Source organism: Leuresthes tenuis, unplaced genomic scaffold, assembly GCF_036924035.1.
Source record: "Leuresthes tenuis unplaced genomic scaffold, fLeuTen1.0.hap1 SCAF_13, whole genome shotgun sequence".
Taxonomy (NCBI): Eukaryota; Metazoa; Chordata; class Actinopteri; order Atheriniformes; family Atherinopsidae; genus Leuresthes; species Leuresthes tenuis.
In genome coordinates, this window is record NW_027325367.1 from 6,805,006 (window position 1) to 6,832,901 (window position 27,896).

General features: G+C 40.0%; 2 protein-coding genes across 4 annotated transcripts in view; one reads left to right on the forward strand and one right to left on the reverse strand.

The window, feature by feature from the left end:
• The window catches only part of ryr3 (ryanodine receptor 3), a 116,014-nt gene extending 97,853 nt beyond the window's left edge, over positions 1–18,161 (forward strand). Inside the window, exons 77-105 of one of the 2 annotated variants that reach the window (XM_072362402.1) lie at positions 325–421; positions 1,422–1,534; positions 1,653–1,704; positions 1,801–1,857; positions 1,941–2,040; positions 3,409–3,488; positions 3,590–3,666; positions 3,739–3,812; positions 5,527–5,607; positions 5,743–5,831; positions 5,915–6,043; positions 6,139–6,243; positions 6,968–7,049; positions 7,211–8,496; positions 8,587–8,639; positions 8,725–8,887; positions 8,989–9,075; positions 9,597–9,794; positions 9,890–10,020; positions 10,652–10,694; positions 11,056–11,183; positions 12,025–12,085; positions 12,361–12,507; positions 14,313–14,447; positions 15,459–15,615; positions 15,761–15,825; positions 17,245–17,345; positions 17,428–17,479; positions 17,952–18,161. In XM_072362402.1, the coding sequence (XP_072218503.1) occupies positions 325–421; positions 1,422–1,534; positions 1,653–1,704; positions 1,801–1,857; positions 1,941–2,040; positions 3,409–3,488; positions 3,590–3,666; positions 3,739–3,812; positions 5,527–5,607; positions 5,743–5,831; positions 5,915–6,043; positions 6,139–6,243; positions 6,968–7,049; positions 7,211–8,496; positions 8,587–8,639; positions 8,725–8,887; positions 8,989–9,075; positions 9,597–9,794; positions 9,890–10,020; positions 10,652–10,694; positions 11,056–11,183; positions 12,025–12,085; positions 12,361–12,507; positions 14,313–14,447; positions 15,459–15,615; positions 15,761–15,825; positions 17,245–17,345; positions 17,428–17,479; positions 17,952–18,047 (4,039 nt within the window). In that variant the 3' untranslated portion in view covers positions 18,048–18,161. The remainder of the gene's footprint in view (positions 1–324; positions 422–1,421; positions 1,535–1,652; positions 1,705–1,800; positions 1,858–1,940; positions 2,041–3,408; positions 3,489–3,589; positions 3,667–3,738; positions 3,813–5,526; positions 5,608–5,742; positions 5,832–5,914; positions 6,044–6,138; positions 6,244–6,967; positions 7,050–7,210; positions 8,497–8,586; positions 8,640–8,724; positions 8,888–8,988; positions 9,076–9,596; positions 9,795–9,889; positions 10,021–10,651; positions 10,695–11,055; positions 11,184–12,024; positions 12,086–12,360; positions 12,508–14,312; positions 14,448–15,458; positions 15,616–15,760; positions 15,826–17,244; positions 17,346–17,427; positions 17,480–17,951) is intronic. The other variant, XM_072362401.1, reaches the window with a different exon arrangement.
• Positions 18,162–18,835: 674 nt separating this feature from the next.
• Positions 18,836–27,896, reverse strand: part of aven (apoptosis, caspase activation inhibitor) — a 30,765-nt gene continuing 21,704 nt past the window's right edge. For both annotated transcript variants that reach the window (XM_072362407.1, XM_072362406.1), the window contains 4 exons: positions 22,574–22,644; positions 21,850–21,945; positions 20,417–20,705; positions 18,836–19,394 (listed from right to left, as the gene is read on the reverse strand). In XM_072362407.1, the coding sequence (XP_072218508.1) occupies positions 19,252–19,394; positions 20,417–20,705; positions 21,850–21,945; positions 22,574–22,644 (599 nt within the window). In that variant the 3' untranslated portion in view covers positions 18,836–19,251. The remainder of the gene's footprint in view (positions 19,395–20,416; positions 20,706–21,849; positions 21,946–22,573; positions 22,645–27,896) is intronic.

A 27,896-nucleotide genomic window follows, 5' to 3' on the forward strand; every position in this document is an offset into this window, starting at 1 on the left:
AAGTTTAATAGACCTGCTGATGTGTTGGAAAACTGCACATCTATCTTTAAGAGTGCATGCTCCAACAACGAATTTTCCAACCTGCTTGAGGTAATTTCAGTTATTTTAGAAACCAAACATGACCAGTCAGAAGAGCCAGTGGATCCCACATTGACCAATCACCATCCTGCCTGAAATGCACTTCCTGTAACCCCTCCCTCCCCCTGACATTTCTCCTTCCTGTCTCCTCCGAAAGAACTCACCAGAACCCTCCCTAATGCCACTGTACCTCCCTCCCCACTCCCCCTCATTCCTCCCCACCTCCCCTCACCTCCCCCTCCCCAGGCATCGTGCTATCAACCTCTTCATCCCGGCCTTTGAGAGACTTTGGATAGAGGGAGAGGAGTACTCCTTTGAGGAGAAGCTAGTTCAGGATATGGCAGTAAGTACTGGGCTTGACTTGCCCACGCCCCATGTGCCCTGCGTTGGCACCCCTCTGCCAGTCCTGTCTGCAGAATGCTTCTTTAGCTCCGCGCCCGTTGAGCCCTGGGAGCACGCCCGGGTGGGGACCTCGCCCAAAGCATCCAGGGGCCCCCGCTCTAGGCGTGCTAGATCCTTCAGACAGAGATCCGTCAGGGGTCAGAGGCTGCATGACCAACTCAGGAGACACAGGGCCAGCTCCGGCACTCACAGCTCTAAAAAAGCAGGCTATGCCTTTCTGACTGCAGTGGTAAGGAGGGCCTTTCACTACAATAGGAGACTGTTACTAGCTGTTTGGCTGTCAGAACTGGATCCAACCCATCAGTTGTCTTTTCGCTGTACTCTGTAAGTGTGTGAAGGTGACGTTACAGTACGTTCTGTGGCCATATCGTCAGTGGCATGCTCGCGTAGTCATGTGAAGGTCATTGTATGCAGATGTGCAGCAAATTCATCAAAACACTCAAACGTAATCATTTAGTAAATATGAAAGTAGAAACTTCCAATACAGTAAATCAGTTATCAGTTTATTTTGGGAGGAAGTCAGTTTAATTCCACAATTCTGATTAGTTTGGACTCGTGAAGACTTGTGTAGTTGTGATGGTCCCTCTTTCTCAGGATCATTCTTCATGTTCAGCTTACTGCTTGCATCTGTTTGCTCCAAAATGCATGATTCTGAAAACGTGTCCCAACACCGTTCATAATCCACTCTTTAACTTCCTTGTCTTGTCCTCTCCAAGAATCACTGGGGAAAAAAAAATTATTTGCATGCTGGTGCTAGATGAATTACTGTGTGCTATGTGAATTACTCATGCAAGTGTTTTTGTCAAATGTGTGAAAGTGCACACAGATATCATGGCGAGTTTGTGTGAAGAAAATGTTGAAGTACTTAAGATGCTGTGGGGGTGATTGATATGAAAGATACTATTTGGACTGACCTAACCCCTTACACCAAATTTCTGCAGAAAACCCCAATGAAGATTGTGGAGGAAGAGGAAGAGGAGGTGGCTGAGATTCAGCCTGACCCTCTCCAACAACTCATCCTCCACTTCAGCCATAATGCTCTGACAGAGAGAAGGTGCCTTTTAATGTTTGATTGCAGAAAACAAGTTTTAACATCGATGAATCAATTCATTACTGATTCATTATTGTATGTTACAGTTGATAGTAATGCAATTTGATTTTGGTTTTTTCAGTCACTTGGAAGTAGATCCTTTGTATATTGCATATGCAGACATGATGGCAAAGGTAGTAGTCTTTTAAGTTCTGTGACCACTTCTGAATTATTCTCTCTACGAACTTGATAAATTCAACACTTTAAATTCTTACTTTCTGTTTTGTCAGAGCTGTGCAGAGGATGAGGAGGAAGAGGAAGAAGAAGGGAAAGAAAAGACGTTTGAGGTACTCTGGTTCATGCTGTTTGGTTGACAGATTCTCACAAATGTCTCTTCTGTGAATTATTGCTCACATGTGTTCTCCTTCAGGAAAAGGAGATGGAAAAGCAGAAGATCCTGTATCAGCAGGCAAGGCTGCACGCTCGTGGGGCAGCTGAAATGGTGCTGCAGATGATCAGTGCCAGCAAAGGTAATAACGATCAGATTGTCTCTAATCCTTTCATCCAAAACTCTGTTACAGCAATATGAAGAGGAAATCTGCACATTATTTCCAAGCTGTTAATCCTGCAGCATTTATATTCTTTGACAGATAACACTGACCTTTTAATTATAACAATAGTGGCTCTTTAAACTGGATACCAACAACCCATTGGTTGTTCTTGGAGGCACAGGAAGAATGATTAGCACATTGTGATCATCTAAATGTCTTTGGGCACACTTTTCCCTGTCATTTATGATCCTTTTAGGGCTTTCACATGCCATTTTATGCCATTAAATTGGCTCGCAAAGAAAAAAAGTGGGGAAAAAAATCAAAAGGATGCAGAGTGATAACATGCGACATAACTTGGTGTGTTACTCGTACACCATTTCACAAGACCAGGCTGGTTTCTCTGATAAAACTGAAGGAAATTCATAAGAATCAGACAACAAGCATTATGTCACTTGTACTCACAAAGTATGAATACAGTTTCAGTGGCAGCCGGTGGTAGCTGAAAAGGATATGACGCATGAAGGTTTGAGGGGAGGAAATCTTTTAAGTTTTTAAGGAAAACTGCAGTTGTGGAATGTAATTACATATGTAGTACAAAACTGAGGTACTTGTAGTTTCAGTATTTTTTTCATTTTGTAACACCTCATACTTCTGATCCACTACATTTCATTGTGTTTTCTTCAGCTAAAATCACAAAAAATGACACCAATTCATTATACTGTTAATTGTATTTAAAGGTAGAGCTGAAATGATCTTTAGTACATAAAAAAGAAAATTTGGGAAACTGCAGTTTTTGCTTTCATGAATTTGAACGACTTTTATGTTTGAGCTGCCGTCTCGACACAATCACTCTATGATGGGCGTTTACTGTGGTCGGAGACTATTGGATATTTTGGCCAGTTCTTGAACAGAAAGCAAATAATATGCCAGTTAAGAAATGAATCAGCAGACTGTTCAGTAATGAAAATAAATCATGATTTGCAGCCTGGTTATGCAAGAGTTCCACATCTCACTTAAAACAGTAAACAAGGATTTCATAACATTGCATGTGTATCATAATGGCATCGCTATGAAAGTATGAGTCACAGAGGCTGCATTTCTACAGTGAATGCTCTAGTTCTTCTAGTTTCCTAATTATGCTTGCACAATGTGTTAGAGGTACTGTTAGTCAGTCCTCCACAAACAAAAACAGGTCACACCAACTGGAATCTATTTAGGCACTGGTCCTAGATTTAATGCATTTAATATCATTAAGAAATATGGCTGAAGGAGGGCAATGTACAACTTACACTCCGTTTGAGCAATTTTAAATATACTCAATTTAAAACTTTAAATTTCTGCCATCAGGTCGCTTGGGGCCCATGGTGACCTGCACCCTCAAACTGGGCATCTCCATCCTAAATGGAGGCAATGTGCAAGTTCAGCAGGTGAGGTTATCCAGTATTAACTAAATGCAGCCAGTTTATCCACACAGCAAAATCTAGCAGTTTTATTCTTAAAGTCCTAAGCTTTACTCCTATCATTGCAGAAAATGCTTGATTACTTGAAAGAAAAAAGAGATGCAGGCTTCTTCAAGAGTCTCTCAGGACTGATGCAGTCTTGCAGGTAAACATTATCATATTATTCTGGCTGCATTACAGAGCTGACGGGTGCTAATTTTCGAGTTTCTTCTTTTAGTGTGCTGGACTTGAATGCATTTGAGAGGCAAAACAAAGCAGAGGGACTTGGCATGGTGACAGAGGAAGGTTCAAGTAAGTGATGTGATTTCTTTGTGATGTTGTACATATTCTCTCATCAAAGCTGTACATTTTTGACACGGTTTACTCTTGAAGTTCAGTAGATCTCTGCTGTTAGAGCACCTACTGTCATTCTTGATTATAAAACAACTGAAGATACTACAATACACACACACACACACACACACTAATGACAGCTAATGCTGAACCATGAGAACTGGTGAATGTCAGTATCTCTTCAAACGTCTTTTTTTTTCTGTATGGCTTCTGAGATAATCAAAATTTCATTGCTATGAATTTTGATTCATTCAAGTAGTTTGCTTCTTGTGCTAAAGTCTTCTAGACATTTGAGTTGCAACTGTGGTGTCTGTACTGTCTTTTGCTGTAAAGAAAGTAGGGGTAAATTGTAAATATATTTCAGAAGGGTGTACACTGTATTTAGTACAGAGAATTCCCAGTTTGTCATTTTTTGATGATACTCAGGCTATTGAAGTAACAGGGGAAAAACATTTGGTCTCGCAGCACATGGTCCAGTATTAAAACAGACCCCTCACCTCTAACTTTTAACACTTTTCACTTGATGCTTCTTCTTCCATCCAACTACGTTTGTCTTCATCATTCAGTCCTCTGCTAAACATTTCCACTGAGCTCTGTGTTTAACAATTCACAGTTACTACTGGTGTCTCAGCAACTGTTTGGGATTTTCGATCGTAACTGAATTCTTATTTTGTTAGAAGCAACCTAGATGCAAGCCAGGCCTATGATTTTCTTTTTAACCGCATGTCTTTGTTTTTCACTCGTAGCTGATGTATTCATATCTCTTTGTATTGTAACTCGGTGTCCTCTCTTTTTGCTCATGTCTTCGTGTATCGTTTGTCTCCTTCCTGTTATTTTAAAAACCCATCGATGGCAGTCCACACTGAGCGGGGTAAATAGCAAATTAAGATCATCCTGATATGGCTATGCTTCCATCCTGAATGTCCCCTCCATATCTGCGGTCCAAACAACCTGCTTTATTTGGAACCCATCCTTTCCTTCCCTCAGATGTCTGTAGGGAGACACTGTGCATGCTGATGTTAGAGTACACGTACACTGGATCATCAGAATCCATTGCTTGTCCCATTCTGTTACATTTGTTCCCATCCCCTCCACGTTAACATTTACTAATGCAAATCCTATTACTGATAATCAAATATATCATTGAAGGCTATCAGTGACACTTCCCAAGGGTTTGACTGAAGGTCTGTGGATTCTTCCACAGCTTAAGCAAAGCTTTGTCTTGCTTTGGACTTGGGGCCTATTTCACAAAGCTGGTTACGATACGTAATTCTAACTTTCACATGGCTTTATCTGCTCACAGATTTGCATTTAGCTTATTTTGTATAGCTGTTGACTGGATTACTGGGTTGGTTTTTGGGTCTTTGTCAGGCCCAGTCGTGGCCTGCATGTGAAAGTTATCAGGCTTATTCCAGCTTATGGAAATGTCCTAGTGTTTCACTGTTGTTTAATATAAAAGCATTTTTACAAAAAGCACTTTGGATTCAGTTTTTAATCTGCAATCTAAAGGCTCTGAACTTCAAAAATGTTTTGAACATGAAACCTGCCTTGCTTGCCTCACATTAATAGCTACTGAGGGTGGTTTCACACATTATACCCCCCTCATATTAAGCAAAAATATTTCAATTTGTGGTGTTTTATCTGTCTTCACCAAAACATCTGTTCTGTCAAGGCTCCAAGGTGCTACAGAATGATGAGTTTACTAAAGATCTGTTTCGGTTTTTGCAACTTCTGTGCGAGGGACACAATGGAGGTGAGGTTACATTTGTGTGCTGCAGAAAACTGTCTTTACAAAGACAAATAAGAGTTTTATTGTTTGAATACATTTATTTTCTATACTGTTTAATGAGAAAGTAGTGGATTATAAGGAGTCGATTGTTGCTGTCAGATTTCCAGAACTTCCTGAGAACCCAAACTGGAAATACAACCACAGTCAACATCATCATCAGCACTGTGGACTATCTGCTCCGTCTTCAGGTGTGTAATACACAAGGCTGATTTATTGTCATCTTTTTATCGTGATCAGTTATGATATTCCTCATTGCTGATCTCCACTTTAGGAATCTATCAGTGACTTCTACTGGTACTACTCTGGCAAAGATGTAATTGATGAGACTGGAAAGCTCAACTTCTCCAAAGCTCTATCTGTAGCCAAGCAGATATTCAACTCACTGACTGAGTATATTCAGGTAAGAGGCAAAATCCCTCAAAACTAATGATTCTGCAAAGTCTATACTTTCAAATATTTATGCTTAATTTTTCCCATCGTCTCTCCTACCTGCAGGGCCCGTGTATTGGGAACCAGCAGAGTTTAGCTCATAGCAGACTTTGGGATGCAGTCGTGGGTTTCTTGCATGTGTTTGCAAACATGCAGATGAAGTTGTCACAGGTACATTCAACCATTTGTTTTCCTAATTTTTTTATATTTCTTACAGAGATATACTTTATGTTGCACTTTATTTAATGTAACCCTATGTGGCTTAGTAATCTCTTGTTAACTAGAATAACACGGTGTACAGAGGCTAAATAGCTTTGGATATCCCCAATAAAACTCTTACTGAAAACATCTGAAATATATTATATATATTTTTTTTCTCCATATGTTAAGGTAGTGTTAAAAAGTAAACAATGCTTTAAATCTGACATTTGGAGCAGTACTTGGTAATCCTTTTAAGAGGTTGAACCCACCTTATGAATTCAAATAAACAACTTGCAGGTCCCTCTCTGCTGGGCTTCATCTCTGACAACAAACCCCCTTAGAGGAGGCCACCCTGTACGCATCAGGGCAGCTGCATAAGTTTTAATGATCGACATCAGTTCGTGTCTGCTCCTCATTTTTCATTTAGGCATAGCAGATTTTAGCAAATCCCAGTAAAAGCTTTTTTAAAATTTATTTATTTATTTTTTTTATAAAATAACATTTTCAGTTGTCACAGACAAATGTGTGATATATTACTGCTAGAGCATTGTGACACTATAGTTATAACTATAGTTATTTTATGTGCACAGCTTTTGAAAATAATAAAATGTCATATCTAAAGAATGCACAGTGTAAACAGCTGAGTGGTCTATTTTGGGAAAACTCTCTTTAATAGATCCTAATCTCCTTGTAGGATTCCAGTCAGATTGAGCTGTTGAAGGAGCTGATGGACTTGCAGAAGGACATGATTGTCATGTTGCTGTCTCTACTCGAGGGTAAGAGTCTGAATCTGTCAAAAACAGGGTACATACTAATATGTAGAGAAAATTAGCAGACACTGTACTTTGGTTGGACATAAACAATGTGCTTTAGTAAGACTTTGAACCGTCACCTGCAGCCAGAACAGAATTTCTGTATTTGTGCCATCCCTATGCAGGTAATGTGGTGAATGGAACAATTGGAAAACAAATGGTTGACACACTGGTGGAGTCTTCAAACAATATGGAGATGATCCTCAAGTTCTTTGATATGTTCCTCAAGCTGAAGGATCTCACAACCTCTGACAACTTCAGGGAATATGACCCTGAGTGTAAGGGCATTATTTCTAAAAAGGAATTCCAGAAGTCGATGGAGAGTCAGAAGCAGTACAACCAGTCGGAGATTGAATTCCTGCTCTCGTGTGCAGAGGCCGATGAGAATGATATGTTCAATTACAAGGAGTTTGTGGAGCGATTCCATGAGCCAGCCAAAGATATTGGCTTTAATGTGGCTGTGCTACTGACCAACCTGTCTGAACATATGCCCCATGACTCCCGACTTGTCACCTTCCTAGATCTGGCAGAAAGCTTGCTTAGCTACTTTGAGCCTTATCTGGGTCGTATTGAAATCATGGGCAGCGCAAAGCGAATTGAGAGGGTTTACTTTGAGATCAGCGAGTCGAGCCGTGAGCAGTGGGAAAAGCCACAAGTCAAGGAATCCAAACGTCAGTTTATCTTTGATGTGGTGAATGAGGGAGGAGAGAGTGAGAAGATGGAGATGTTTGTGAATTTCTGTGAGGACACCATCTTTGAGATGCAGCTGGCCTCGCAGATCTCTGAACCTGACGCGATTGAACAGCCTGAAGAGGAGGAGGAGGAAGACGGTCACAGCATCCTGGAGGAGCTGGCTGGAGAGGAAGAGGCCGCCCTGCAGTCAGCCTCTGCTTTCACCACTGCGTGTCGCTCAGTCAAGAAGAAGATTTCAGATGTGCGCCAGATGTTTTCCATTAAAAATGCACGCAAGCAGTTCAAGAAAATTAAGAAGCTTAGTATCAAGGAGATGATCATGGGTTTCTTCTCCTTTATCTGGATGCTCTTCACTGGCTTCTTTAAAGGAATCTACAGCCTCATCTTTGGTTTCTTCCATGTGATCTGGTCCTCCATGTTTGGTGGAGGGCTCGTTGAGGGAGCCAAGAATATGAAGGTGACAGACATCCTCGGAAACATGCCTGACCCGACTCAGTTTGGTATCCATAGTGATGTGATAGAAGGAGACAAAATGGAAACTACAGAATCATCAGGAAGCCTGGACATGGCAATGGCACCATCAGGGGACATCGCAGAGGTGGACATGATGTTGGAGATGCTGAATATGCCTAAAAAAGAGGGAGGAAAACATGTGGAGCCAGGCCTGGGTGATGTTTCTGAGCTGTGTGCCGAGTCCTCCACAACTGATCAGAAGAAGGTCCGTCATCACGAAACAGTCTGTGCATGGAAATCTGCCTTTCATGATCCCGTCCAGTCTATTGTGTCATAAACATGTTCTGTGTTACAGAAAGCTGCTGCCAAACCTGCAGAAGCCCCAGAGAGCGAACCAGAAAAAGCAGAGTGAGTAACAGGAAGTCAAATCAAAACTAATGATCATTAAACTAAATAAAATCAACTTTAAAGTAAACAAATACAACTGATACAGCACAGAGAACCAGGAGAAGGAGGATAAACCAAAGGAGGAGGAGGCTAAGGAGCCTGTAACGGAGGAGAAACCCAAAACCAGATCAAGTCAGCCCAAAGAGGCGTCTCCTGCCTTCATGTCGACTATCTTTGCTATTTTTGATGTTTTCCTGACCAAAATGGTGGTGAGCCATCGCAGTATTGACTCATTTTGTAATGTCCTCACTTTAGTCCTGGACAGTGTAAAGCAGTAGGTAATGCTGTTTTTCATTCGTTTTCTTTCCAGAACTACCTGGCTCGCAACTTCTACAACCTCCGTTTCCTGGCTCTGTTTGTGTGCTTTGCCATCAACTTCATCCTGCTCTTCTATAAGGTAATACAAGTTATATTTGGATCCAAAGCTTATGCAAACTGTAACAGAATTTTCCATAAATGCTGCTGAATAAGAATCTAAAAAATTAGAATTTTCTTTCAATGCTGTTGCGTGAATATTAAGAATGCAAAGGGATGTCAGAAAACAAGGTTGAAACAATGAGGAAGTAGCTCATTCAGTCTTGTTTAATGCAGATTCAACCGAGAGATCACAAGCTGATTTCTGTGGGGATGCCAGATAGTCATGGGGAAAATATTTTACACGGGATGGTTCATACATTACATCGTCTGTACACCGTCTTAGATTTTATTTGTTGGTAAAAGTGTGCAATACATGGGTACAACGGATACCCACTCTGGCCATTGCATTTCATAGCAGAGAGAGCCTAAAACTACCATTTCTCTGAAATAAAATGTCATAACCCATTTGAGCACACCTTCATCTCAATGTGCAGTAGAGGGCATTTTAAGGAAAAACAGAAACGTAAATATACTAGATTGACTATATATTTTGCGGTTTAGGTCACCGGTGAGAGTGATGAGGAGACTGATGAAGAACTCCGCTGGGGTGGTGATGAGGATGATGAGAACACTTTCTTTGACATGGATGAGTTTGTGCTTCAGGAGAGCACTGGCTACATGTTACCAACGCTGCGCTTTCTGGCTATATTCCACACCGTCATCTCGCTCGTCTGTCTGGTCGGGTACTACTGTCTGAAGGTACAAATATTTGATATTTCTGTTGCTTCAGCAGTCTGCTTTCACTGAGCTGTTAAATAAAGTTTTGGGAATGTGTGTTAATGTCTTGCTTTTAGGTTCCTTTGGTGGTTTTCAAGAGGGAGAAGGAGATTGCCAGGAAGCTTGAATTCGATGGTTTGTACATCACTGAGCAGCCATCAGATGATGATATCAAAGGGCAATGGGATCGACTTGTAATCAACACACCGTGAGTGTCTTCCATTGTTAGCACTGTTAACATGGATCTCAATTTTGATTTGCATCTAAAAGTGATTTATCTTCATCAGAACATGAGATTGTGACCATATTTTAAATGTGGTTGGAGACTGAAATTGTAACAGTAATCTTTCATGCCTCCCTGTTAAACTTCACTACATAAAATACTGTACAGAAGGCTAGAGCCATCCTCACTTCTTCACATTTTGCTCTCAAGGTGCCAGACTTTCTTGTAATTTTTTTAAGTGGTCTTGAGTAATAGTTCTCCAGGCTTTCTGAAGGTCTTAAGGAAGGGGATCAGGGAGAAAAGGCTGAGCTACGCTAAGTGAGACAAGAAGTGGACTGAAAATCAGTGGCAACAGGTCTTATGGAGGGATGAATTCTCCCCAGAGCCCGGACCTCAACATTATTGAAGCTGTGTGGATTCATCTTGACAGAGAACGGAACAAAAGGCAGCCTGGCAATATCAATAGAAACTTTTGAAGATTTGATGAAAAGAATGATGGCTTAAGACTTCTGCATAGTATTGTATATCATAAGGCGAGAAATGTAAAGTACAACCTGTTTAGCTTCTTTTTTTTTTTTTAAACCACTGAGGTCACAATTCTAGTTTTGCATTGCAGGTCCTTCCCTAACAATTACTGGGACAAGTTTATCAAGCGCAAGGTGAGTGTGAGGGAAGGAGATGCATAAAATAACATCCATGTTGTATTGCGCATGTGACTTTTCCCTGATATAGCCAGTATGACTAGGTTGCTGGAAGAGGCTGATACCAGGGTCATGACATCGTAGCTTTGGATATTAAAATGTATTGAGTGAAATCAGATGTATCACTTATTTCCAGACGGTTTTCCAACAGGAAATTGTGTTGTTGTAAACATTTTTATGATGGGATGATTTATGTTCCCCTATCAGAAGCTGTGAATGATTTCACCATTTCTTAAACAGACTGGATTTTCTTTAAAACAGTCTAATGTCATGTAATGTGGCTGGTCTGCTCTGTGCTGTGCTCCTTTTGTATATGTAGGTGATCAACAAATATGGTGACATGTACGGGGCTGAACGCATCGCTGAGCTTTTAGGTTTGGATAAGAACGCTCTAGACTTCGACCCCACAGTGGAGACGGTTGAAAAGGAAGCTTCTCTGCTCTCCTGGTGAGAACTCAATTCCCACTGTGTTACTAGTTTGTAGGAGATGGATTTATACGAAACACGTGATGGGTAGTCTGGTAAGCTTTTTGGACTTTGTAAATCATTGCTGCCACAGAAGATATATACTGTAACTTATTAAAAATAAGTTGCCACATGTTGCAAATTATTGAGATAATTCAGAGTTAAACAGGTCTCATCTCAGGCCTAAAACATTACCCAACTTGATGTTGAGTTTATATTTAAAGTCAGTCACAGAATGTAGACACATAAGATCGAGTATCTCAGTATTTCATAATTAGATTCTGACTTTAACATCAATGTTGTAATTATGATCTAGGTCTTGTGCACCATTAGTTTAGAACTGACTTTGAAATCATATTATCTTTTTCAACCTAATTGCAGTGAAGAAAGTCTTTTCTTTTGGGGAATCTACATGTTTTTATTCCTACTGGCAGATGCAGGATTAAGACACAAAGCCTGACAAATTGACACACTTACTGAGGGAAAAAAAAAAATTAGAAAACTACTTTAGCTCACATGCAAAACTTTTTCCTACTTTGAGAAACTTAGATGATGCTCCTCGTGAGACAAAAACATCCACAATCAGCAGAAGTTTAACCTCATGACCTCATTGTAAAGCTCATATGGTTCAATATCAGTGTACATCACTACTCAAATTAAATGCATTTATAAAGCACATTTAAAAGAACTGTGCTTTACAGTAACTTTCTATACGATAGTCATCATAACTTGCTTTTCCATAGTGCTTATTCTGTTGATTAGCAATCTCGTGCTTCGTTTTAACATCACTCCTGGAATTAAACTTTTGTTTTCTCGTCTTCAGGTTGAGCTCCATTGACACAAAGTATCATGTCTGGAAAATGGGCGTGGTTTTGACTGACAATGTAAGTTTATTTTGTGAAAACAAGTACGCAATCACAATACCGGGAGAAAGATGAAGTAAACCAGTGTTCGGAAAAAGAGCTTAGGGAGCAATAACAGTTGGCTTATGGTTTAATATCATAAATCAGCTTTCTCTCTCTTGTGAATGGACCATAATATTCTCATTATCTTTAAGTGGTTATTGAGGACAGGGTTGAACAGTTCATTAGTACTTGATATATTCTAACTGAAAGTGTAATGATGGCGATAATGAAAGGTGTTCTCTTCCCTCCTGCAGTACTTCCTGTATCTGATCTGGTATTCCATCATGTCCATTTTTGGACATTTCAACAACTTCTTCTTCGCTGCTCATCTGCTGGACATCGCCATGGGCTTCAAGACCCTTCGCACCATTCTGTCATCTGTAACTCACAATGGCAAGCAGGTGAGTAAATCTACCAGCAGAGGGCGCCAGAGCACAAACAATTGAGGCAAAAACCTGACTTATCTGATTGGATTTATCCAGTTTTTGCTTGTTCATGGGAAGTTGAAATATTACACTCCTAAAAAAAATATGGCCACACCCTCAGAACAATTGGTGACTCTAAACCTTTATCTCACATTTCACTTATTAAAGTAGCTGCATCTATATGTGGCCTCATGCGAATGAAAAGAACCAAAATAGAATCATGATCCATACTGAACACCAGCAAACACGTTTAATTGAAGTTAGTAAAACAATGCTTAACTTGAGGGTTCCCAGTTCTCACAATACCATCTCCAGAACCAAAACCTACCAAACCACCTGAAGAATTGTTTTCAGTATGTGGGGAAAAATATTTACTTTATGACATTTGACTGAGTTTTAGGGTCAATACAACGAAGCTGTAGCGCTGTCAGTGGCCACTTAGGATTTAAAAGAAATGTTTCAGTTACTCTGCCAGCATCTCCTCTTCCGATCTGAATGCTATTCGACAAGCGAGACAACCGCTTGACATAATTAGTGCACCTTAACAAAACAATTAAGCTAGATTTCACATAGGCTGCTAAAATATTATCACCCGACTACAGAGACCCTGTGGGAATAGTTTCTTTAAAAATTCAAAAAGTGGGCATGCAAAGCCATAACTTTGTCCCTTCTAATTGAATAATGGGAATTAATTTGCTGCACTTGCTCTTTTGATCTGGTGCCTATGTTAAAATGTCACCCTGATGGGAAAAAACTAGGGAACATGTGGTTAGAATAGCTTAAAGTAATACGGAAAGATCGGCCATAAAATTTAAACTACCAATGTGGTTTAGGCCCTCTTTGTGCTGCCAAAACAAAGGGTGTAAAGTGTTCTTCATCAATGGAGAAGGTAGTTCTGTAATGGAAGTACTGTAAAATAAAAAAATCTGCAGAGCTGAAGGTCTTAAGAGGTTGAATACTGAATACTTCTTCATATGAAACTAAGAAATAAACAAATTACTGTGAAAGCCTGACCAAAACTGAACTTTTAAAAATCATGCAAACATGTTAGTTTGATGGAGATTGTACAAAATCAAGCTTCTCAAAACTGGACTCACACACCCAGATAGTGTAGTTGAGATCGAATAACTCCAGCCTGTAAACACTCATCTAGACTGAAGTTACATTCCACCATTTTTACAAAAAGATGGAAATAAACATCTGTGTGTATCACTTGAGCTGAATTCCCAGTAAAATTGCTCTCACTAATAGTTTTCTGTATCTAAATCAGCCCATTAAGACTACATGTTAACTTACTGTCACTTATAACATCTTATCCCATTCAAGAAATTTAAAGATGCCTGTGCAGTGAATTCAGCTCTACTTACAAGCAGGACGATCTCCCACAGAGAAAGTTATGAGGAGCAGAATGTCTTGAGCCTTTTCTCCCACAGTCCACAGCGACGCAGTGTTGGACACATTTCAGTCAATAACTCGATTCCCCTGCCACATGTATAGCAGGACAAGGACGTTGGTCTAATTAAATGGCCAAGTCAAACTATACTGATCATAAAGATCCTCAGTTCAGCTGTTAGGACCTTGAAATCACTACAGATTTTTGTGCTGCACTTTCCTCATTAAAAACGGCTACTTACTGATCCAGTTCTGACAAAAATTCTACATTCAAACAAGAGAAGGAAAAATGCGAAAGGGCTGTCGGCTGCTGTATTGTTGGCTCGTATCATCACTGTTAAATAATGACGGTCAAATAAAATGTTAATAGTCGTGCTCTCTGCTTCCAGCTTGTTCTGACCGTGGGTTTGCTGGCTGTGGTCGTCTATCTCTACACTGTGGTGGCCTTCAACTTCTTCAGAAAGTTCTACAATAAGAGTGAGGATGAAGACGAGCCAGACATGAAGTGTGATGATATGATGACGGTATGTCTGAACACCGAGTCCTTTCAGAAAAATGACAAGAGAAAGTTGAAAATAACTAGAAAAAAAAGATGCATCCAGTCTTCAGCAGGAGCAAATGTTTTGAGCTGAATTTCATTCTGAATGGGTGAAGAACATTTCTGCCAACCGGTATTGATCGCGGCACAAAGGCAGAACGTAACGGCTACATTTAGTAGAGAGAACTAGGGATTGGAGTGATTTTCCATCGGATCGAAGGGAGGATCGTGATCTTTGTTTCAAATGGCGATCTTTATGGTGAATTGATTTAATGCCATAAGATGTTAAAGATAAAATCTCTAGAACCTGCGCTTTACTGTGTACTTAAAAATGTTTCTCATGGAGCAACATGTCTGCATACAGAGCCCTTTGATCTGTGCAACTGAGGAGTGAATATTAAACCCGTAATTACACCCTGTTGCATCTTTTTCCTTCTCACTTTACCTCAGAGGTGCGCACCGCAGGTGCTCCTCACAGCAAAATAAAATTTAGAGCCACAGACACTTCTGTCTGAGCAGATGTGGCGCAAAACCTATGTTTCTAAATAAATAATAGGCTGTAATAGGGATGGAGTGATTTTCAATCGCCTCGACAGTGACCACGATCGAATGATCTGAAGACGGGGCCGATTTCACATCCCGAGAGAGAACCTTTCATCAGCAAACAATATTTGTTACTTATGTGTCATTACTGTTCTCAGTGAACCTGTAAGAAAGTATTTACTGCCCATTACTAGAAGAACCATGTAATCTGTACCAGCTCACAGAAGTCATTTTTCTTGACCTTGTATTCAACACATTCTCGCTTCTCAATGTGAGAAAGAAAGATTAGAGCTTTAAGAACCTAATTGCTTTTGTTCTTTTTTAACTTACAGATGATTAGAAAATGAAAAAAATGATCCAGCTGTAGAGTTTAGTTTGAGTCAAACAAAAAGCTCCTTTTTTCAAGCTACATGCAGATGAAAAAAAATGTCCTTTTCTCTTTTTCTTCCTGCAGTGCTACCTGTTCCACATGTACGTGGGTGTGAGAGCTGGAGGAGGCATTGGAGATGAGCTGGAGGACCCAGCTGGAGATCCGTATGAACTCTACCGCATCCTGTTTGACATCACCTTCTTCTTCTTTGTCATTGTCATTCTGCTGGCCATCATTCAGGGTATATATAAATATATATGGTTACTTCTCTTTACTTTGAGGCCCAAATAACAGATCTTTGTCTAAATCTTGTATTTTACTCTGCACTCTATCAGCCTGTTATTTGTTACATTTCTCATGCTCGGTGCTTCTCTAACTTCCTCCAGGTTTGATCATTGATGCCTTTGGTGAGCTGAGAGACCAGCAGGAGCAGGTGAAGGAGGACATGGAGGTAAGCTTGAGTGTCAATAGTCATCTGGTATCTGAAGTGTAGTATAACTGAAACGCTCAATACATCACTGGGCTAAAACAGGCTCTCATTCAAAAACTATCAACTTCTAAACAATTTCCCCACAAATCATTATATCATTAGGTAAAATTTCTCTTTATAATCAGTGTGATGGTAGTTTTGTTAAAATACTTCCATAGTTAATTAATTTATTGAATATTCAGGATTAAAGGATAGACAACTGTCCAGCTTCATAACAATAGTTCATGTCATGGTTACTATGTCCACCTCTTAGAAAAAGTATGATAGGGGCCGCATCGGGGGTTGGATCCCGCAGGACCCAATGCAAATGGGGCGGGCAGTCAGAGAATTAGTATTAAGTAATAAGTCCAACAGTGACTTACACGATTTAAGACTTAACCACAGTGCACTTGGGTTTATCCCATGTTTATTGATGGTAGTTTCTTGTATGAGAGTTAGAAAGCTAACAAAATATAAAGTGCTTTCCAATAATGGCTTCATGTTGGAAGTAGGTAGACTTATTTGCTAAACTATTATAAAAGAGAGAAGTAGTCACCGTCTTTGGTTTTTGGGGCCAGAAGTGAAGGCGTGGGATGGATCTGAATGAGAACCTGATGATAGTATGCACGCCCATAGAGTAGCAGCTACAGCGTGCACCTTTCGCTCAAAGCAGCCCAATAAAATGCAGAGCATAATGATTCACATTCAGTGAATGAGAATTTATAAATCTGACCGTGCCAGCAGCTGTCACTGTCTGCACACATTAACCTAAATGATAAAATGTTGCATGCAAGCATCAGAATGGTAATGCATTCGCTTTTAACAACATTGGAAATGCTGACTGATCCCGCAGCAGCCCAATGTGCTGAAAGACTTACTGTTTGAGTGCAGGAACAAAAGCAGGATTCTAGAGAAAATTAAAAGAAGAAGAAGAAGAAAAAAAAAAAACTACCGCTTGATGGACATTACAGCTTTGTCTTGCAGTGTCACCCGGATAAATAGTTGGAGCAGGCTTTATCTTGTGCCATCATCACTGCTACTGGACTTGTTGTGAAGTACATTCTCCACCTGCTTTGTGCTACCTTTGCATTCCTCACAGCATGTGCAGTAATCATTACTGAGAAAAAGATTAAATCAATGCTACCCAGAAATATTTTTCAAAAGGCTAATTTAGCTTATTCCTGATCATTATTCGAGCTTATTTTGTGAAGAACTCATCTTTTTTTCATCATGTTCAGGGACATAGGATCCTATTATATTAATTAATAATGAAATAGCTTAGTCAATGAACCTGTTTAAAAGCAAGTCATTCAAACTAGGAGCTGCACTTCTGAAATGTAAACTTTAATAATTTGTTGCAGGCATCATTTTTCATTCCTTCTTTCTGATTTCTTCCATCAGACCAAATGCTTCATCTGCGGGATTGGAAATGACTACTTTGACCGGACGCCTCATGGGTTTGAAACCCACACCTTACAAGAGCACAACCTTGCCAACTACCTGTGAGTGCAGCAGCAAAAACAAGTCTGTGTGTCCAATTTCCCATATGGACATTTTTAACAACTCATGACCTCCTGTGCGCAGGTTCTTCCTGATGTACCTGATTAACAAGGATGAGACTGAACACACGGGCCAGGTATGTGACGGGTCTTTGCTTTCTTGAGATTGCAGACAGAGAGCTGTTAGACAGCAATAAATACAAAGGAAGCGCTCTAACTTGAGTAGGTTTTACTTATGCAACACATCAAGTGGGTTGAAATGTTGCACAACTACAATATAGCATCAAGAGAATAAGCAATGTGTGGGTTTGCTATGACTATTTTTTTATTTTATTTGATGCATATGTACCATTCCTATACCATAACATTTAGCTAAGAGAAAAAACATGTAAGCAGAAATGGTTTCAATTGTTGTTTCTACATTAAAGGAGTAGCTTGCATCAGTTACAAATCGGTGCAACATGACATGTTAATTCTGTAGAGGAGGAGTTTAAGTACTAGCATTATCCTGCATCATTTAGCATGTTTCTTCACCAACTTTTGTTAGAGGCAGCTGGAAAGTGTTAGTTTTTTCAGTAGGATGACTTAAGTGTCGTCTTCCACCTGCAGGAGTCCTTTGTGTGGAAGATGTACCAGGAGAGATGCTGGGACTTCTTCCCTACTGGAGACTGCTTCCGTAAGCAGTATGAGGACCAGTTGGGTTAGAGGGGACCGCCTCACCTGGCACCCCAAACAACTTTCCTTCTATCTGACAGAGACACTGAACTTGACTTCACCCTGTTAACACAACCTGAACATATGCTGTGAAAAAAACAAAAACATATATAATGAATCTTGGACTTACGACTCATGACTGGATGATTTGGGTTTGTGCATTAATCCTTTTTCCTGTTGCCACGACACCTCTTTTATGCAATTTGTTCTTTTTGATCCTGAATATCACATTGCCTTTTTTGCTTAACCCCAACCAGTTGCACAATTTGTTGTGTGTAGACATCTGATTCATGTGAAGGGTTACAGCATGACAACTGAATGTTTGTATATGCACAATTTCTAGATTAACACCAGTTAGTGTCACTTACTACCATGCCAACTGAATGGATGTGTGCTGCTACAAACGATCGAGTAAACAAATGAAATGATCTGATCCGCCTTTCACAGCTGGTTCAAATCGTGCCGATGAAATGAACATGGTTCTTCCAGGACCAGAGTCGATTCACTTAAAGTGTTACGAAGTGCCAACGTGCCTTTAGAGAAACTATGCAAAAAAAAATAAAAATCATCATTTTTGTTCTTCCTCACACAAGCAGTGCTCTAGTTACAAGTGGATTTACATCAAGCTAGTTTTGTGGCTTTTAAATTTGTTGTATAAAATCTAGATAATCTTTGTGTAAATGTTGCTTAGTTTGGTTTTGTTCCTAAACTGTGGTGTCCTGCCCGCCTGCACTTCTTTCAGCTGTAGAAGAACCCCACAGAGGAGAATTGCAAAACTGGTTTCAAGGATTTATTGACAGAAGGGTTAGCTGCTACCGTATGGCCATTTGTACGTATGTAGTAGCTTGGATAAGCAGCATTTCTTTTGATGAGGGGAGTAAAAGAATAAAGTAACTGACGCAATAAAGCGAACGTTGTCATCTGTGGCCTGTTTCAGTCCGTCACTTGGCAGCAGACAGGAACAGAGCCTTCTCTTTGGGACATTGACACAAATGATTGATGTACTGTCCTGCCTTTACACCTCCAAAGCATGCGGCGCCTCTTCAGCCAAGCAAAAAAAAAACTGACCATTCAAAAGGAAAGCAGGGAGGCCAGTGTGAGATGAAAAAATCCAAATGTCTGTAAACATTACACCAGGATTTCACTGATAGGCTTTATATAAGGTCCAGTCTTCTTTGAAAACCTCCATGTTTAATCAGGAGATCATGCTGTCAAGCCAGTCCTCCAGGTCCTCCTCCGTCACCTCCTTTCTGACAGGCGGAGACTCTGATGGCGTGACGTCTTCATCTTTCCCTTCCTCCATCTCGTCCATCGCCTTTTGTACCACTTTCTCACAAGCTGCAGATTTACACAACATAATGTAAAGTCTGAGTCTTAAATCATGTACGATAAACAGGAAGTTACATTTGGTCATCTAGTTTAGCATTAAGTGCTGGAGCTCTCATTTTTTAACGAGAGAGCGATTAAAATGTGCTTTACCAAAACAGTTAAACGGAACATTTCAGGGTTGAGAAATGCGTAAACTATCATCTGGTGCCCAAAAGAGAAGGTACAACATCTTCTGTCAGCACGAGAGCATTTATCTTAATGCCTGACTGTAGACGCACAGCTGCAGTTATTTAAATTACCCATAATCAAAACCACTATAGAGCTTCTAAGCCACAAAATTTCCACTTCACTGTATTGCTCTTAGAATGTGTCTGAACAACTCATTTATGCAAAAATAACAGAATCTAAGAAGAACTGAAGTTCAAAATCAAGCGTGTGATGTTCTGTTGGTTTAATCTGGACAAGACAGAAGGTTAAAAATGACTTAAGTGCTGCTTTGCAAGGGACTTTGTTCCAGACTACTAACAGCTAATCAGGAGAAACTCAGGACTAATCGGTGATTATTACCACTGGAGTTTTTCCCCTTCTTCCAACTGTTATGCTAAGCAAACTAGCTTCAGATTTAAGAGGGTTTCATTCTTTCTCAGCGTTGTACCCTAAACTGACTAGAACTCCTCACGTTCCCAGCATCTGGTCAAAGGAATAGCACTTAAACGCACCACAAATTTAACGGCCATGACATTCCCGCCTGCGTAAGAGAACAGAGCTCCAGTGAGCGGTAGTCTATTTGGAGTATTAGAAAATTAAAATCTGAAGACTGTGATGACGAATCTAAACAAAGCAGCATTTGTGTGTAGAAAAATGAACAAACTGCACTAATTATGGGTTCTCCAGTAATGCTAAAAGAATAATCTCGTTCACTCACTGTGCGTTACATGCAGACAGATGTTAATTTCTAAAGCCCCTGTTCCTCCCCACTACTTTAACTGTGAAATAAACTTAATCCTTAAAGTATTAATGCATCTACTCACCTTGTTCTGAAGCTGGACTTTCATTATCTGCACATCTGACAACCTGATTTCCTGCGACACGTGAGTCTGGGTTCTGTAAGTTCAGCAGCTGGTCCAGCTCGTCATCACCATCATCCACCACAGGCTCAGCAGCTACAGAGGTAACCTGTGAGTCTGAGCCCACCACGGGGTATTTCTGGTTGATGCTGGGACTTCTCGCAGCTGTGGACGAGGGAGTGAATTTGGACGTTTTGGCCACTTCCTGTTTAGGTGTGAGGATAACGACCGGCAGCTCCACTGGTGTCGAGACCTAAAACATCAATACAGTGTAGAAGAACTTCATACTATTCAATACCAAATGTATTAAACCATGGATTAAAGGAATGCATGCGTACATGAGTCGTTTCAAAGGTGAGTTCATCGACTGTAATAATAAATAATGTCTCAACTTTTATACACAAGATCCGCTGCCAAGTCTCCATTTAGACAGCTGTAGTTTTTGTTCTTAATTTCTTAGGAATAAGTCTTAAACCAAACTAATTACCCTCTCAAAATAGAACTATAGCGCCCTACAACACATAATGTGCACAATTCATCGTGTTTCAATCATGATGTTAAAGGCCTAGCTTGACATTTACCGTCTTAATAATGTCAGCGTTGGTTCTGTGCCACATTGTGTTGCTCTTTCTATTGGAGGACTAAATAAATACATAAATGCAGCTAAAATTTTATTTTAATCAACTGTATCCTTGAAACGTTGTGTTAATACACTAACCCAAGTCAAACTGTCCTCAGGGAAAGTCGCCACCCCTTTAGGCTCGCTACATGTTTATCTTGTACAGCAGATGCCAGAAGGTGGAGCTTCTACGCATTATTACAACCGTTACACAGACACTAGACACTATGCTCCACCCTCTCTTGCCAAACAATTCAAATCATACCTTCAGTCTCATCTTCACCTCTTTTGTTGCTTGGGTTCAAACTGAAAAGTCCTATCTATGCAACTGTAAAGTGCAGATTGTAGCAGTTCAAATGTACATCACCTCTACCCATAATGCATTGCAACATGAAAACAGTAGCCTGCAAGTGAAAGCTTATTCTCTAACACTATAAAAGAAAAGAAGATTAAGTATTTTAAATATCACATCTATAAAACCAAAGCGAGTCATAGTAGTCTTTGTTCCAATAAAACGGTCTGAAGAAAGAAATGCTGACATTCTTTTTGATTCATTACATAAAAACATAAAAATATTGTCAAGATTTCTAAAAATTGACTTCTTGTGATCCATAACTTATTTATACCAATGAGAAATATAAAGCACATGATTTTCAGTTAAAAAAAAAAAAAAAAACATTCAACAAGAAAAGCTTATCACAATTTCTTTCCTGAACTACAACTAACCACAACGTGCTGCAGATCACATGAGACTGTAAGACACAGCCACAGCTCGTACCTGAACCAGCTCGGCCTCCAGGTTGAGCCTCTGATGTAGAGGAACTTGTTGAAGACTCTGTGCGAGAGCTGGGAGGTCCAACAACACTGCTGACATCTGGAGAGGAAACACGAGAACCTCAAGCAGCCGTTTGCAGGTAGCATGAACAGTTATTCATGTCTTACTGTCACACAAAAATATGTTTAAAAAGAACTTTCTCTACGACTTTTCCAGGATTGGAACCAGAAAACTGAACCACAATAAAATACTTTACATTGTTACACCAGTATTGATGATTTAATCATTAATAATAATTCATTATTATTAATTTATTAATAGTAACAATAATAATAATAATATAGTTTGTTTTGGTTTTTTTTCCCTCAAGATCATATACTGAAAAAACTTCAGCATTTTCACACGTGCAACATGTCACAGAGTGCTACCCTCACAGTCTCCACTAACATTTCTTTATTGTACTGGAGAAATTCTGACCCACAAGCTGATGAAATTTGCATTTCTCCTTTTTTAAGCCCAATGTGACATATACAAAACTTTTTTTTTTTAACAGTAAAAGGTGAAAGTTTGAGCTTGCAAATGGTCTTAATTCAAATCGTTTTAGTTTCAACAGTGTGAGAAAAATCAGGGTTTTAGTAACCAGGCTTTTTAAAAATGTTTTGATGTTAGTTTTAAACAAAGCCTGAGGTTGAAATGAGCTAAATCTGTAAAATACAACATCTTTTACCTGACTAGCAGTGATCGAGTCCATCTCCCACTCCTTCTCTTCTGAGAACCGGAACTGAGTGAACGAATCCCCTGGAAAAGACACAGAAACCCTTTTTAGTGTTTCTAACACAATAATAAAATGATCTGTTTCGGTTTAAATCCCATCATTTATCCTCCACAGTTTATTCCTCCCTTCGAAGTGCAAAGATAAAAAGATTTCTGTAAAGGTGTTCGTCTGGAAGGTAATAAGTAGCTTTGTGTGACCTGCTGACCAGCATGAGGGCGAAAGCAGAGCTAACACGTTACGCCGGCCTTTCAAACCTTAACTGGCTGAGAGCTCTTGTGACTGCACAGACAGAGGTTGTGTTATTAATAAGCACCGGCAGACAGATGTGTTTTCACTGTTAACTCCTGTTGTTTGAGTGAGGTACGACATTCGAGGAGCACAAAATGAAAACATCATCCAGCACAACAAGGACGCAGTGTCAGATGTGAAGCACCACTCTCTTCATTTTCTGCATGTGATTATCTCCGCAGCGTTCAGGAGAATGTCACTTATGGGCTAGGGTTCTGGGTATTTTTAGATGACATGATGAAAGGCTGTCTTTGTTCAAAATGGAAGCTAAAAATTCTTGAATGCTACAATAGTCAGAGGTTACAGTAACTTGTTAGCTGCTTTGAGGTAAAAAAGGGTGGGGAAACCTTATAAAAGGAGCTATTAGAAAACAGACAAAACACTTTTAACACAACTAGGACGCAGATTTGATTGTTCTATTCTTGAACATCACAATGATTTCCTTCATATATTGGACTATTTGCTCTCATAAAGATTTATTTATGCTCTATAAATAAATGACAACTCCACTATTTATAAAAGCTGTGCTGTACAAATCACATCAATCAGCATGGTTTCACCTGGCAATTCAATACATGCACAGGAGGAGAATCCAGTTCCTGACAACACTGGGAAGCTGCAGACTTTATGAAAAAAACCTTCAACACCTTCTGCTTCTAACTTTCTCTGTGGAAAATCAGCGAGCATGGAAGAACAGCTGACACACTGCACCGATGTTACATGGATGGTGATTTTTGTCTTAATGCTGTGGTTGTAACACATTGACTCACTTTCATGCACCAGTCGCTCCCCAATGAAATGCTGTAAGTGAGGTGAAACGCAGCATTAATACGCTGCTTCTCAGTCACTACTTCTGACGCAGTGATGCTTTCTGTAAGCCTTCCGCTGCCTTTTAAACCTCTCACTGCAGAATATTATTCTGACACCTAGTTTATACGTGTGGCCACAGAGCACGTAAAAAAAGTTTTTCTATGTAAAAACAGTGGCTGGATTAGGTTTAGACTTCATATTAATGAGCTGTAATTTCTAAAACCCCTCAAATTTGGAGATGAAGACTGTCACATTACAACGGAGTCTGCAATTTACATAAATTTTCACAATAAATCTAACCTGAATATGATTTGATAAACAGGAGTCTATTTCACATTTTTACGAAGTGTAGAATAATCTCATTACCATGACCCGGTGAGTCATAAAGCAACACTTTTCTTTCTTCCCCTGACTGGATACTATTAGTTTTGGACTTACGGACCAACAAATGAAGCCAAATAAAGAGGTCACTCTGGACTGCAGGAAGCCCAGCAGTTTTGCAACATTTCATAGGCAGTGTTTTTCCAATTATTCCTTGTAATCAGCAGAAAGGAAAAGAATCATTGTTTGCAGATCAAAGCGGCCTGATGTTAAGCATGAATCAGGTCCTGTGGCTCTGACTCATCTCATGGGCAAACACACAAACTGCCACACACAGATGGACGGTCAGTGGGAGATCTGGCCGGGGAGCTGCAGTCAGTCGCAGCCTCTCACTTTGTTCCTCTGCCCATTGTACCGACTCTGCTTTTGCATGCAACCATCAGCCCCATCTGCAGATGTCCTTGATTGCTCAACTTTAGTAGAAGTGAAGGGGGTTTAACAAGCAGAAGTGGCAGGAGTGCTTCTTGTCTGCAGGAAGTCAAACAGGCAGACAACAGATGACTTATGAATAGGAACATTATGGAGGATACAATGTCTGCAGAGGGGAATGGGAGAGTCAGCTTTAGGTGACAGCTGGGGTGGTGGATGCTTTTATGCTGGGCCATTTAGGTGTTTGATATCAGAGATAGACTGATTTTCACACTGACTAGGAAAGATCTGAGCAAATAAATCCTGAGTTTGGTGCATGGAAATTCAATTCACATCACTGCCGGTATCTTAAGCAGATCAAATATCCTCCACAAACAATATTTTAAGAAAGCAGGGAACTGTCATACAGCGATAACATCAGGACACAACAACATGATCCATTTCCAGCAGACTCAATTAAAGCAACAAGCTGAAGCACATCGTAAGAAAAAAGAAACCAGAGAAATGTGGCCAGATGATGATGATTTATAATAAACTAGCTTTGATGTTACAAAAGCGTAATTGTGTTTAGCATTTTTTAAATAAACCTGATCATAGAGCTATTTCTGAAAAAAAAAAAAAAAAGCGAACAGAAGTCAATAGAAGAGTGAAGTGTGGCACAATAATAGTGACACAAGGGTGTCTCCATCTGAAACAAAAATAATTAGTTAAGGATTATGAGCGATTCAGCAGCTTTTATCAGTTTATACCTGGCATCAAAACGCATCTCCACATGTGATCTAAAGTGACCACGTGAGATCGGATCTCCACATAGACTACATCAGTAACATAAATCCCAACAGTCATCGGGCAAGAGATGGGGACGGGCTCCCAATTTCATCAAAGGCTTAACACGGAGACAAATGAGTCAAACAACCATGCACGGCATGATTCTACTTTAAGATTCATGTGAACATGTGATGAAAATTCTATAAAGTCAAGCTTGTCAAACCTGGTCTAACATACCCTGGTAATGCATTTGGGGATAAATAACTCAAATAACTCCTGCTTGTACACACTCGACTAGACTAAAATGTGTATTGGCTCTCCACACGTGCTCCAAAGTTCCATCTTTTTGCCTCTTTCTGTAAAAACACGACAGTGTGAATTGACAAAGCCGAAGCGAAGCTGCTCTCATTCACATAGTTTTCAGTTTTATTGGTCAGATGGCTAAACCCGTTAGAAATTGAGACTAAAATCCACCCCATTAAGATTATGCAATCACTAAAAGCATCACCAGACTGTCGGTCTGCTCTAATAAAATCCTGATTTTGAATGAAATAGGACAAGGACTAATTAAAAAGGCTTGTGTTTGCAACTGTACAGAGTTACTCAACATGTCACTAGTAATATAAAGAGCTGTGACCATTGCAGGTTCTTATCAAGAAGTGGTAAAACACAGGAAAAAAATGCATTTGTACTATTCAGAGTTGGCTTTTAAGTCAAAGTATTAATAGCTCTATAAATGTTGCACTGAAGTGAGACATTATGAGCAGGATTTCCCACAGATTCAACCCTTCATTTCTCAACTTAAGTTTAAATATTTTTAGTAGTAAAATATTACATTTTCATTAGTTTCTGAACATAAGCCTGAATGTTTCTTTGACAAATGCAAACCGATGCACTTCAAAATGCATTTTTCTGTCTGGTAATGGACGAGCTGCAGAGACTGGCTGCCTTCTTTCCCCTCGTTTCATTGTTCTGATGCGAGCTAAATTAAACCACTTTGTGTTGAAGGTAAAAGTACATCAGGACCAAACTACCTCTCATGGATGGCTAAAAACACGCCTTCCATTTGCTCTGTTTCTGGCTCCTCCTCATTCTGCTGCCCTGTCTCCTTCAGTCCAACACAGAGAACTGCTGATGGTGGTGGACTGCCTCCTTCCTACACCTCGGAGCTCAGTGTCCTCCTGAAATGTGTCACAGCTACACAGGTAGTTCAGCGCCGCTGGAGTTTTCCATCTATTATGAGACCGTTACAATCCGTTCCAGCTCCAGTCGATTACCAGGAGGGAGGCCAGAAGGCAGTGACCAATCACAGGATAAAGACATCCTCGTGTTTACATCATTGGAAGGAGGCACAGCTGAGTAGCCATGCAAATAAAAAACCTTTTGCTCAGATGTAGTGCTGCAAAGTAAGAACAGTTGCCGCCGGGTGCAGTTAGATTCTGGTTGTATTGAGATAATGATGCTGATTATGTTGCCAGAGTAACTGATCAGATTCTGTCCCAGAACCTTTTACATCTTCCAGCCCAACAGTATTTAAACTATTAAGCGTGGACGCAGGTTATGTGTTTAAGCTGGAGCAACATTTGCACGCTTTTATATCTTATCTTTCAGGCTTGTCATTATTTTCAAGTCACACAATGTTTTTTTCTCTTAATATTGATGAACAAAGCAGAAAAGTCAGTAATGTACAGTATAAGATGAAGGTCACAGCTTCTGTTTACTCTTTTATTCTTAAGAGGCTGAGAAACAAAGGTTTAGTGACAATTCTGTGGCGGTTTAAAGGGTGTTGTAGGTTTGAAAAGGTTAAAATTAAAGTTTTCTTATAGGCATTTCAGCCTTTAAGTCGTTCAAAACTCACTTTGGGCAAACATTAAAATTGAAGTTTACATTTTTTTTATGTTTTATTAGTGATTATTAGTGGCTATAAAGCACTAAAAGGAAAAAAAAATACTTTATTATTCAGGGAAGTCTGAAATTTTTTTTCTATTCATGTCTGATTAAGGATCATAAATATTCACCAGCTAATTGATCAGCTCTGATGTGATGGATTTGAAGCGCTACACATAGATAAATACATGTATAGATTATCTGGAAATAATGGTTGGAAAGTTTGGAAAGTTTTCCTGTCCAGAAGTGAAACTCTGTTACATATTGCTGTGGCCTTGTCTGCAGCCAGTTAAGCTCTGCTGCTGTCTCTGCACAACGATTGAAATTCAGTTCACAGTTCAAATGGCTGTCTGAGTGCGTCAGTGCCAGCGGGGTCAGCAGATCCCTGAGAGTTATTCCACAGTGGATAAACACTGCATCCCTCCTGCTGTGTGATAAGTGGCTTGGCTGGCATTGTGTAACTTCTGCATAATGTGGTAACTTTTCTCTTGACATTTTGTTGGCTGAACCCACATTAACAAATGAGGCTTTTTGCTTGCTGAGCTATCTATGGCCCGCTAATGCCGAGTCTCGCACTCATCTTTTATTTTTGGGATATGTTGTTCCGCTGCACTTTTCTCCTGCTCCACTCAACTCCACTTTGCTTTCACCTCGCTGCTGTTCATCTTCGTGCTTCTGTGCAACTGTCGAGCTCTGGCACTGAGTCAGGCTGAACATAAGGCGCACTGGATCTGAACCACCTCCACATCAGCAGGCTGAAGCATCGAGATGG